General features: G+C 43.0%; 1 protein-coding gene across 5 annotated transcripts in view; it reads left to right on the top strand.

Annotated features, from left to right (window-relative positions):
• Positions 1 to 13,016, top strand: part of GXYLT2 (glucoside xylosyltransferase 2) — a 195,342-nt gene that overhangs the window by 50,341 nt on the left and 131,985 nt on the right. For all 5 annotated transcript variants that reach the window (XM_084902081.1, XM_084902083.1, XM_084902082.1 and 2 more), the window contains one exon: positions 8,597 to 8,848. In XM_084902081.1, the coding sequence (XP_084758207.1) occupies positions 8,597 to 8,848 (252 nt within the window). The remainder of the gene's footprint in view (positions 1 to 8,596; positions 8,849 to 13,016) is intronic.

Raw genomic sequence — 13,016 nt, 5'->3', positions numbered from 1 at the left:
AAGACAGCCTCTTTAATAAAGGTGTTAGGAAAGTTGGACAGATCCATGCCGAAATATGAAACTAGACCACTAACTTACACCACACACACACACACAAAAAACCCCTCAAAATGGGTAAAAGACTTCAACGTAAGACAGGCAACCATACAAATCTTAGAACACATTGGCAGTGAAATATTAGCTATAGCTTATAGCAATATGTTTACTAACACATCTCCTAGGACAATGAAAACTAAGGAGAAAATAAACAAATGGGACTACATCAAAATAAAACATTTTGCACAGCAAAAGAAACCATTAACAAAACAAGAAAACCCACTGCATGGGAGAATACATTTGCCAATTTTATCTTCAGAAACATCGATGAGAGAGAAACATTGATCAGCTGCCTCCTGCACACCCCCTATTGGGGATGTGTCCATAACCAAGGTACATGCCCTTGACCAGAATCGAAACTGAAACCTTTCAGTCTGCAGGCTGATGCTCTATCCACTGAGCCTAATCGGTTTCAGCTGGGAATTACATTTTAATGAATTCATCCTAAAGATACACTCATATGTGTTTGAAATGAATTAATATGAGGAGGTTTTTCATTGTGACATTGTAATAAAAAAGCTTGAGAACACCTAAGTGTTCTACTGTAGATATCTAAATAAATTTTGGTAGATCCACACAATGGAATACTGTGTATGAATAAAAAATAATAAATGAAATTTTTATTTGCTGATATAAAAAGTCCTTCTACATTTATTTTATCTTTTATTTAAAAAATAAATAAAACAAATGAGCCTGGCCAGCATGGCTCAGTGGTTGAGTGTCAACCTATGCACTCACTAGGAGGCTGCAGTTGAATTCCTGGTCAAGGCACATGCCCAGGTTGCAGGCTCCATCCCCAGTGTGGGGTGTGCATGAAGCAGCCAGTCATTGATTCTTTCTCATCATTGATGTTTCTATCTCTCTTTCCTTTCCTCTCTGAAATCAATAGAAATCTATTTTAAAATAAAACAAATGAGATGATAACATCATGTATGCTATCATTTGTAGCACAAAAGAGGATTTGTGCACTGGTAGGGTCCCTAGCTGCTGCCAGCTACCAGACGGAGCCTCCCTCCCTTCCCTTGGCCAGCCACACCACCCCCCTGGTCAAACTCCCAGACAACTCCTGGTTGAGGGAACAATGTTCATACTGCGCTTTTATTACACAGGATGCCCAAAAAGTCTCTGGCACAACTCTGAGCAATTCAATAACATTGGCTACTTCTGGAGGGGACCTGATAACAGAAGGGCAAAGAAGAATAACTTGTCAGGAAATTTACTTTTATATACTTTTATTTTTTAACCATGTAAATATTTACTAAATATTTACTAAGTTAAAAAGAAATACCACACTATGTGATTAAAATTTTTCCTAAAAAGACATTCATTTTGCTGTTGTTTATAATAGTAAAAAAGACTCTGCATGTCATAATAGGGTATTGATGGAATGAAAGTGTGCACTATTTAAATTGTTCTGATATTATACGATTCTGGGCAACTTGTGTTTTTCTCTGTTGATTAAAGGTATTGCCAGTAGCTTCATGATGGAATCCTTCAGGCCTTTTTAGTTTTCCTTTTCAAGACCTTCTTCAAGTGTGTCTGTTTTCTTCTTTTTTGTTTTAAAGAGGGATGGCAACAAATTTATTTTATTGAAGAAAGTAACAACAACAACAACAACAACAATGTAAGGCCAAGAAAAGTTAAATAATCAATCCCATTGACTTTAAATTTTTGGAGCCCATGTCTCATAACCCTTAACTGATTAAAACATCATTTACATATTTTTATTCAGAATTTATTGGCTAATCAGCCATGATGAAAAACGTGTTCTATTTCACATGAGTTGGAATATCGGGTCTAGTAATAATTAATGTCGTTTTCAACATTCGTTTAAAATCTTGCTTGGCGTTGACTTGTATTGACATAACCTTCAAACACGTAATATCTACAGAACGTGTGAAGTGCAATTAACAAGTTTTGCTTGAAAAAGTTTGTGTTTGGTTTGGTTTTTGTTGCAGAACTAGGGCTAAGAAGATGGCGGATGAAGAGCATATTCGGCACTGCATGCTTTACGAGTTCCAATTAGGAAGAAAAGCAAGTGAGGCTGCAAAAAACATCTGTAGTGCTCTTGGTCAAGATGCAGTTAGCGCCAGAAAATGCCAGCGTTGGTTTTAGAAATTTCGCAAGGGAAATTTTTCGTTAGATGACAAGAGTGGTCGAGGCCGTGTGTCCAATTTTGATCAAGAAGCTCTTCAAGCTCTTTTGGTGCAAAATCCTCAAATTACCCAACAAGAGCTTGCGACAACTTTAAATTGTTCACAAAAAACAATTTCCAATCAATTGCGTGCACTTGGCAAAGTCCAAAAGTTTGGAAAATGGGTTCCTCATGAGTTGACCGACAACAACCGTAATCAAAGAGTCACAATTTGCAGTTCGCTCCTCTCTCGTCAAAACCGTTTGCCGTTTTTAGAGCAAATTGTTACCGGAGATGAAGAATGGGTGCTGTATGTTAATTTGAAAAGGCGGCCTCAATGGTTGGACAAAAATGAGGCTCAGCAGCCCACGCCAAAACCTGACTTGCATGCGAAAAAAGTGATGTTGTGTGTTTGGGGGAATTTTAAAGGAATTCTTCATTATGAACTTTTACCATCTAACCAAACCATTACAAGTGCAGTGTATAGTGCCCAATTGGAAAGGTTAGCCCAAGCTTTAAGAGAAAAAGAACCCGCGCTGATTAATCGGAAGGGCTTAATTCTTCACCACGATAACGCACGACCGCATACTGCAAGAATCACTGCTGAAAAACTGCGCCAGTTGGAATGGGAAGTTCTCCCTCAACCTGCATATTCTCCTGATATTGCCCCTTCCGATTACCATTTGTTTCGTTCTTTGCAAAACTTTCTTCTTGGAAAAAAATTTAATAATGAAGAATGCCTCAAAAATGCATTGACCGAATTTTTTGCATCAAAATCACAAGAATTTTACAACAGAGGGATTAAAATGCTTCCTGAGCGTTGGGCACAAGTAGTAGAAAACAACGGCAACTATATTGTTGATTAAATTTTGTTGTATTGTTTAAATAAATTCGATTTAAAAAAGTATTAGAAAACGACATTAATTATTACTAGACCTAATAGTTTTCTCTCTGATTTAGTTTCTAAATTAGCTTTATTCACTGAAATACCATGAAATACCATGCAGTCTCTTACTTTCTTAAACACATTGGAGGAAATGACTTTATCTAACCTAATAATAGAGTAATATGCAAATTAACCACCACCCCACCACACAAACCACGCCCCAGCCACGCCCACAAACCAATCAGAGTGAGTATGCAAATCAAACCAACAAAGATGGTGGTTAATTTGCATGCGCGGAGGGAGGAAGGAGTGAAGACTGAGGGAAGTGGGAAGCCGGGCGGCTGAGCTGCTGGAGGGAGAGCACTGGCGGTGCCTGCGGAGCAGGGTGAGGTGCGCAGCGGTGGTGGGGAGGCGGGGGCCAGGTCATGTGGGCCAGGCACCAGCAGTGGCGCCCCTGGCCCCCGAGGCGGCAGTGGCAGCAGCGGGCGCAATCGGTGGAGCATGCGGGGTGAGGAGCGCTGCGGTGGTGGCAGTGTGCCCGAGGGGGCAGTGGGTTTACCCTGCCCATCCCCCCATTCCCCCATCCCCCCACCCATCCCCCAATCCCCCTGCCCATGCCCCCATCCCCATATCCCCTCATTCCCCCATCCCCGCCCATTCCCCCATCCCCCATTCCCTCCACCCCCCCGCCCATCCCCCTATCCTCCTGCCCATCCCCCCATTCCCCCATCCCCACATCCCCCCATCCCCACATCCCCCCATCCCCTGCCCATCCCCCATCCTCCCATTCCCCCCACCCCCCGCCCATCCCCCATCCCCCCATTCCCTCCATCCCCCCGCCCATCCCCCAATCCCCCCGCCCATGCCCCCATCCCCACATCCCCCCATTCCCCCATCCCCACATCCCCCCATCCCCACATCCCCCCATCCCCCCGCCCATCCCCCATCCCCCCATTCCTTCCATCCCCCTGCCCATCCCCCTATCCTCCCGCCCATTCCCCCATTCCCTCCATCCCCCCGCCCATCCCCCAATCCCCCCGCCCATCCCCCATCCCCACATCCCCCCATTCCCCCATCCCCACATCCCCCCATCCCCACATCCCCCCATCCCCCCATCCCCACATCCCCCCATTTCTCCATCCCCCATCCCCCCACCCCCTCCACCCCCTGCCCATCCCCCTATCCCCATGCCCACGATTCCCCCATCCCCTTGCCCATCCCCCCATTCCTCCATCCCCCGCCTATCCCCCCCATTCCCCCATCCCTCGCCCAACCCCCCATTCCTCTATCCCCCGCCCATCCCCCCCATTCCTCCATCCCCTGCCCATCCCCCCCATTCCCTCGCCCATCCCCCCCATCCCCCCATCCCCCACCCATCCCCCCCTGCCCGCGGCAGTGGGAGAGGTAGAGGGGGGCCATGGGAGAGGTTGGGGGGTGGGAGGGAAGCCCGCTGGAAGCCTTGCAGGAATATTCCTGCAACAGGTGCCTAGTCTATAATTTTTTTTTGTCTTTCATTCACCAGACGTTTAATGACTAATACACTCCACGGGCTGGCCTGGGGTGAGGGTGAGGCCGCTCCCTGCTCTGCCTGGGAAGTGGCTTCCAGTACAGGTCTTGGCCCTTGGAGGGCGGGCAGAGAGGCACACACGGCTCCTCTCAATGCTCCTGGGGCCTCTGTATGGGGGTGTCTGTGTATAGGGGAAGGTCTGTATAGGGATGTGTGTATATGGGGTGTCAGTATATAGATGCGTGTATGTAGGAGTGTCATACGGATATGAATGTATGTGGGTCTGTATAGGATGTGTGTTGGGGGATCTGTATAGGATGTGTGTGTTGGGGGGTCTGTATAGGATGTGTGTGTGGGGGGGTCTGTATAGGATGTGTGTTGGGGGGTCTGTATAGGATGTGTGTGTTGGGTGGTCTGTATAGGATGTGTGTGTTGGGGGGACTGTATAGGATGTGTGTGTTGGGGGGTCTGTATAGGATGTGTGTGTTGGGGGGTCTGTATAGGATGTGTGTGTTGGGTGGTCTGTATAGGATGTGTGTGTTGGGGGGACTGTATAGGATGTGTGTGTTGGGGGGTCTGTATAGGATGTGTGTGTGTTGGGGGGTCTGTATAGGATGTGTGTGTTGGGGGGTCTGTATAGGATGTGTGTGTGTTGGGGGGACTGTATAGGATGTGTGTGTTGGGGGGTCTGTATAGGATGTGTGTGTGTTGGGGGGTCTGTATAGGATGTGTGTGTTGGGTGGACTGTATAGGATGTGTGTGTTGGGGGGTCTGTATAGGATGTGTGTTTTGGGGGTCTGTATAGGATGTGTGTTGGGGGGTCTGTATAGGATGTGTGTGTGTTGGGGGGTCTGTATAGGATGTGTGTGTGTGGGGGGCTATATAGGATGTGTGTTGGGGGGTCTGTATAGGATGTGTGTGTGTTGGGGGGTCTGTATAGGATGTGTGTGTTGGGGGGTCTGTATAGGATGTGTGTGTTGGGGGGTGTGTATAGGATGTGTGTGTTGGGGGGTCTGTATAGGATTGTGTGTTGGGGGTTCTGTATAGGATGTGTGTTGGGGGGTCTGTATAGGATGTTTGTGTTGGGGGGTCTGTATAGGATGTGTGTTGGGTGGTCTGTATAGGATGTGTGTGTTGGGGGGTCTGTATAGGATGTGTGTGTTGGGGGATCTGTATAGGATGTGTGTATATGTGGGAGTTTATACAGATGCGTGTATGTGGGAGGTCTGTAGGGGTGCATGTATATGGGGGGAGTCTTTACAGATCATGGATGGGGAGAGGCTGTATAGGATGTGTGTTGAGGGGCCTGTGCCCGTGGCGCCGCGGCACTATTTGCACAAAGTAGCCGGCCACGTAGCCCAAGATGAAGATGACCCAGAAGAGGGCCAGGCCTCCCAGCATCCTAATGGTGACGCCCAGCATGCCCGCGCACTGCTTCCGGGAGGGCTTTTCCCAGCAGGAGGCCTGTTCTGGGCTGGACACAGCCCCCAACTGACCTCCTCCCACCTGCGTGCTCCACGCTGGGTCCGGGCTCCTGGGGGAGTGATGCGGCCTGGCAGGCTCACCCGTAGCAGTCTGCGGGCGAGGGAGGTGTCAGAACCTGTGGGGGCTCAACCTGGCACAGACTGTCCAAGTGGGAGAGGTGCACAGAGCCCCTTTCTACAATTTATTAGCCAAAATCTAGAGATCATTAGCATTATTTGCCACATGAATTTAAATAGAGGACTTTTCTGTGCTTTATTGTTCCTTTTCAATAAAATACATGGGCAGGATGTTGAGTCCTTGGGATGGGTCTTGGACAAATAAGACATCATAATTGTATTTACATATGACACCTAATTATAACACGAGTTTACTATATCTTTGTAGAGCCTCCCTTCCCTCCACAACACTCTGGAAAAATAGAGAGAAAAAAAAAGGCTAGTGTGTTTTTTAAGTTTGTGTACTCAATTAAAGCATTTATCCTAATTGTGAATTAAAATGGATGTCAAAGTAATCTTTTATGAAATGGTAGATGACGATTATTTTTCATTTTATTAGTTTGTAAAATCTATTCTTCTAGTCTAGTGTTTCCCAAAGTGTGGTAACCGTACCCCCAGGGGTACAGGAAGAGTTTGGTTGGGGTACGCGTTGCACCGGAGTTTGATGGGGATATGCACTGCACCGTGCTTAGCTGCGCCTAATTCTACGTTCTCATGAGTACGAGGGGTACTCAGCGTTATGAAAATTATAGAAGGGGGACACATATGTCAAAAGTTTGGGAAACACTGCTCTAGTCGATGAGAAAGATAAGTCATGTGGCTAATCAAGTGAGCTCTCAAATTATTCAAGAAGGAAACCTCTGTGGCATGTCACTAGCACCTGCTCCTAGGTGTTAAATATTGGGGATCCCAGTGAAGTGTCACCTTTGTCAGCTTGTCATAACTAAAGGCTCTTCATAGCCCAGACTGGTGGCTTAATTAGCAGAAACTTATGTTTTTAGGGTTCAGGAGCTTGGAAGCCCGGAGTCTGATACCAACATGGCTGAGTTCTGGAGAGTCCCGTTTTGCTTACAGAAGCTGCTTCTCCTTGTGTTGTCATATGGTGAAGAGAGGACAAGCTCCCTGGTAAGGGTTGAACTTTCAAAGGAATGAAAACAGCAGCTAATTACTGTGGCTTGGATTTTTTCATTTTCCAATATGGCCACTTCTCTTTCTCTCTTAGCTTTTTTCTTGGAACAGTTAGATCTCTGGTGTCTTAATCGCATCTAATCCAAATGCCCGCCTATGTCCCATCTCAAAGGTCCATCACATTTTGGGGGAGGGGGTTGGACTTTAATATGTGAATTTTGAAAGACACAGGCATCCTGTCTGTAACAAGGGCAGTAATGGTATTAGGATGATGTTAAGCCAGGGGTCTAGGAGGATTCAAATCCTTCTTTGGTTTAATCTACCACTAAGTTTGAGGAACAACAGCAAAGCACGGCAGATTACATGGTGACCAACGGAAGCTTTGTAGTCTAGAGCCCCAGTGCAAAACTCTGGTAAGATAAGCAGTTAGCAAAGGAGAACTCATTTACTAAGTGATTTTGCTTGAATGACCTGCAACAGGAGCAGCTTTTACATTTCACATGGTTGAAAATTTAAAAGAATATTTTGTGAGATTTAAAAATTACATGAAATTCAAATTTCATATAATGTGTTATTAGAATAAATCATATGGTTTTATTAGAATACAGCCATGCTCATTTATTTATGCATTGTCGATGGATGGTTTCATGCTGCAAGAGCCTAAAATATTTACTCTCTGGCCCTTTAGAGAAAAAGTTTCCCTATTCCCAAGTCTAAATCTTGGCTCAAAATAGATTTCAAAAAGATGCAGAGCCATACCCATCAACACTAGAAACTAATGGATACGGAGACAGAACATTTACTCCAAAGCATGGCGTGAGCTGGTTTCAAAACCAGCTCACGCCATGCTTTGTTCCAAAAGTTCTCCTTTGCTAACTGCTTATCTTACCAGAGTTTCGCACTGGGGCTCTAGACTACAAAGCTTCCGTTAGTCACCATGTAATCTGCCGTATAGCACAGCTCACGCCATGCTTTGGAGTAAATGTTCTGTCAAGTTGTATAATGCCAGACCCAACTGTTCCAAAAAGAGAAATCAGATGGCCTTCTGGGGGGATGGAAGAAGACAGAGCCACAGTAATTTGGTGATGTTTTCATTCCTTTGAAAATTTAGCCTTTACCAAATGGAATAGTGGGCCCTGAAATTGGACCAACATAGATGAAGATTTATCTTCCTTTGAGTGTTTACCCCTTAATTTATACTTAACCACTCAAGTCAAAGGAGATGGAGGTATGGGAGCTAAGAGAGTTCCCTTTCTAAACTCAACAGTAATCGATGAAAATTGGTGGCATCATTGAAATCAGGCCACTTCCTTTGCTCCTGACTTGTTTCTGTTTCCTCCCTCCTCCCCTTCCCTGTCACACAGGTGGTTTTAAAGGACGTGGACTCGCTCCTCTACGTGGACACGGACGTCCTCTTCTTGAGGCCCATCGAAGACATCTGGAAGCTCCTGTGGCAGTTCAACGCCACCCAGCTTGCCGCCATGGCCCCTGAGCATGAAATCCCCAAGACCGGCTGGTATAGCCGCTTTGCCCAGCACCCTTTCTATGGCTCTGCAGGAGTTAATTCAGGAGTCATGCTAATGAATTTAACTCGTATAAGAAGCACCCAGTTCAAGGTAAGGAAGTATTTTATATTTCCTTGTTTAAAATTTGGAATTTTGTCTTTTCCAGAGAGTCAGTGTGCTGATTTGGAAATAGACAGGTAGGGATGAAAGGAGCCAGGGAATGGTGTTTGGAGGGTTTGGGGGTATTTGTCTGCTCAGGAAAAGCCCAGGGGGTTATTAAATCTAAATCTTTAGCTGAGTTTCCATTTGGGACTATTGCGCTGCATTTCTGAGGCCTGTCATGTTTGGACTCTGAGCGTATCCAATGCTTCAGAAACCTTGGGAATAGTCCTTGGCATTGCCATAGGGTTATTTACCTACGTACACAGATCTTTGTGCATGGCTGTACCTGGCCTCGTTTTTTTATCCAACAAATAACAGGAATGCTCCTAACGGAACATAAATAGAAAACTAGTAAAAAATTATCCTCCTGTTAAAAAGAATTAGGTAAATCTATAAGATAAATAAACAATATTAAGTGAAAAAAAATAAAATGGAACAAAGCATAATATTGTAGGGTATGATCCCTTTTATGCTTTAGAAATTTCCAGAAAAATACCTAAGAGACCATTAATTGTTAATTGTGGATACTTGTAGGGAAAGTGGAAATGGGAATTGTAGGATGATGGAGGAAGAGGACTTTTGCTATATTTTAGATCTTTTTATGCTATTTCAATATTTATTCTATGAATGTAAAATATTATTTATTTATTTATTTATTTAAATAAATATTTATTGTTTATATTATTACAAATGTTCCCCATTTCCCTCCCCCCCATTGCTCCTCTCCACCAGGTTCCCACCCCACTCTCTGCCCTTTCCACACCCCCATTGTCTTCATCCATAGGTGAACAGTTTTTGTTCAGGCTCTTCCTGCACCCCTTACTCCCCTTTCCCCCGAGAATCGTCAGTTCACTCCCCTTCCATACCTCTGATTCTTTTTTTTTTTTAATTTTTTTTTACATTAAATTATTATCTGTGTACATATTTTAACATTGTCCCCCCCTGCCATACATACCCTCCCTTTTGTGTCCATTGGTTGTACTTATATGCATGTATATAAGTCCTTCGGTTGATCTCTTATCTCCCCCAGACCTCCCTACCCTCCCCGCTGTAATTTGACAGTCTGCTTGTTGCTTTACTGTCTTTATATCTGTATTTTGGTTCATCAGTTTATAATGTTATTTAATATCCATAAATGAGTGAGGTCATGTGGTATTTCTCTTTCATTGACTGGCTTATTTCACTCAGCATGATGTTCTCCAATTCTATCCAGGTTGCTGCAAATGATGAGAATTCCTTCTTTTTTATGGCAGCATAGTATTCCATTGTGTAGATGTACCATGGTTTTTTGATCCAATCATCTGCTGACGTGCACCTAGGCTGTTTTCAAATTGTAGCTATTATAGATTGTGCTGCTGTGAACATAGGGGTGCATATATCCTTTCTGATTGGTGTTTCTAGTTTATTGGGATATATTCCTAGGAGTGGGATTACTGGGTAAAATGGGAGTTCCATTTTCAGTTTTTTGAGGAAACTCCGTACTGTTCTCCACAGTGGTCGCACCACTCTGCATTCCAACCAGCAGTGCACCAGGGTTCCTTTTTCTCCGCAACCTTGCCAACACTTGTCGTTTGTTGATTTGTTGATGTTGGCCATTCTGACAGGTGTGAGATGGTACCGCATTGTTGTTTTGATTTGCATCTCTCGGATAATTAGTGACTTTGAGCATGTTTTCATGTGCCTCTTGGCCTTCCTTCTGTCTTCTTTTGAAAATATTCTATTTAGATCCATTGCCCATTTTTTAATTGGATCATTCATCTTCCTTTTATTTAGTTGTATAAGCTGTCTATAGATGTTGGAGATTAAACCTTTATCAGTGATAACATTTGCAAATATGTTCTCCCATGTAGTGGACTTTCTTGTTGTTTTGTTGATGGTTTCTTTTGCTGTGAAAAAGCTTTTTATTTTGATGTAGTCCCATTTGTTTATTTTCTTTTTAGCTTCCATTGCACTAGGGGCAGTATCAGTGAAGAAGTTCTTTTGGCATATGTCTGAGATTTTGCTGCCTGTGGATGCCTCTAGTATTTTAATGGTTTCTCATCTTATGTTTAAGTCCTGTATCCATTTTGAGTTTATTTTTGTGTAGGGTGTAAGTTGGTGATCTAGTTTCATTCTTTTGCATGTATTTGTCCAATTTTCCCAGCACCATTTATTGAAGAGACTGTCTTGACTCCACTGTATATTTGTGCCTCCTTTGTCAAATATTAATTGAGCAGAATGATTTGGGTTGATATCTGGGTTCTCGATTCTATTCCATTAATCTATATGTCTGTTCTTGTGCCAGTACCAGGCTGTTTTGAGAACAGTGGCTTTGTAATACAGCTTGAAGTCTGGTATTGAGATCCCTCCTACTTTACTCTTCTTTCTCAGGATTGCTGTGGCTATTTGGGGTCTTTTGTTGTTCCAAATGAACTTTTGGAGAGTCCTTTCAAGGTCAGTGAAATATGAGATTGGTATTTTAATGGGGAGTGCATTGAACCTATAGATTGCTTTAGGAAGTATGGACATTTTGATGATGTTGATTCTACCAATCCATGAACATGGTATGTTCTTCTATCTGTTTACATCTTCCTCTATCTCTTTTTTCAGTGTCATGTAGTTTTCCGCATATAGGTCCTTTACTTCCTTAGTTAAGTTTATTCCTAGGTATCTTAATTTTTTTTGGTGCGATGGTAAATGGAATTGCTTTTTTAGTCTCTGTTTCTATAAGTTCATTGTTGGTGTATAGAAATGCCATAGATTTCTTGCCGTTAATTTTGTATCCTGCTACATTGCCAAATTCATTTATTAAGGCAATTAGTTTTTTAATGGAGTCTTTTGTTTTTTTTTAATGTACAATATCATGTAATCTGCAAATAAGGACAGCTTTGCTTCTTCTTTTCCAATTTGGATGCCTTTTATTTCCTCTTATTGTCTAATTGCAATGACTAGTACTTCCAGTACTATGTCAAACAGGAGTGGTGATAGTGGGCATCCCTGTCTTCTTCTTGTTCTTAGAGGTAATGGTTTTAGTTTTTGCCCATTGAGTATGATGTTGGCTGTGGGATTATCATATATAGCTTTTATTATGTTGAGGTATGATCCTTGTAATCCCACCTTGTTGAGAGTTTTTATCAGGAAAGGGTGTTGGATTTTATCGAATGCTTTTTCTGCATCAATTGATATGACTATATGATTTTTATTTTTCAATTTGTTTATGTGATGTATCACTTTTATTGATTTGCGGATATTGTACCATTCTTGCATTCCTGGAATAAATCCTACTTGGTCATGGTGTATGATCTATGTGATGCTCCGCTGGAGCCGATTTGCTAGAATTTTGTTGAGGATTTTGGCATCTATGTTCATGAGGGATATTGGCCTGTAATTCTCTTTCATTGAGTTGTCTTTATCTGGTTTTGGTATTAGGGTGATTCTGGATTCATAGAAGGAGTTTGGAAGTGTTTCTTCCTCTTGAATTTTTTGGAATAGTCTGAGGAGGATAGGTTTTAGTTCTTCCTTGAATGTTTGGTAAAACTCTCCTGTGAAGCCATCTGGCCCTGGGCTTTTGTTTGCTTGAAGCTTTTTGATGACTGTTTCAATTTCTTCCCAAGTTACTTTTCTATTGAGATTTTTAGGTTCTTCCTGATTGAGTTTTGGAAGGTTGTATTTTTCTAGGAATATGTCCATTTCCTCCAGGTTGTTCAGTTTGTCGGGATAGTGTTGTTCGTAGTATTTTGTAACAATCCTTTGTATTTCGGCGGGGTCTGTTGTTATTTCACCTCTTTTGTTTCTGATTTTGTTTATTTGAGTCCTCTCTCTTTGCTTCTTGGTTAGCCTGGCTAGAGGTTCATCTATCTTGTTTATCCTCTCAAAGAACCAGCTCTTGGTTTTGTTGATCTTATGTATTGTTTCTTTGGTTTCTATGTTGTTTATCTCCGCTCTGATTATTATTTCCTTCCATCTGCTTACACTGGGCTTTTCTTGTTGCTCTTTTTTTTTTTTTTAACTCTTTGAGTTGTAGAGTTAGATAATTTGTGACCATTTTTTTCTTGTTTTTTTGCAATAGGGTTGTAGGGACATGAACTTCCCTCTCAAAATTACTTTTGCTGTGTCCCATAGATTTTGGATTGTTGTG

The sequence above is a fragment of the Pipistrellus hanaki genome, assembly GCF_964339955.1.
Source record: "Pipistrellus hanaki genome assembly, chromosome: 13".
Classification (NCBI taxonomy): domain Eukaryota; kingdom Metazoa; phylum Chordata; class Mammalia; order Chiroptera; family Vespertilionidae; genus Pipistrellus; species Pipistrellus hanaki.
The sequence above is the reverse complement of the archived record's forward strand: the minus strand, read 5'-3'. Positions and strand labels throughout refer to the sequence as shown.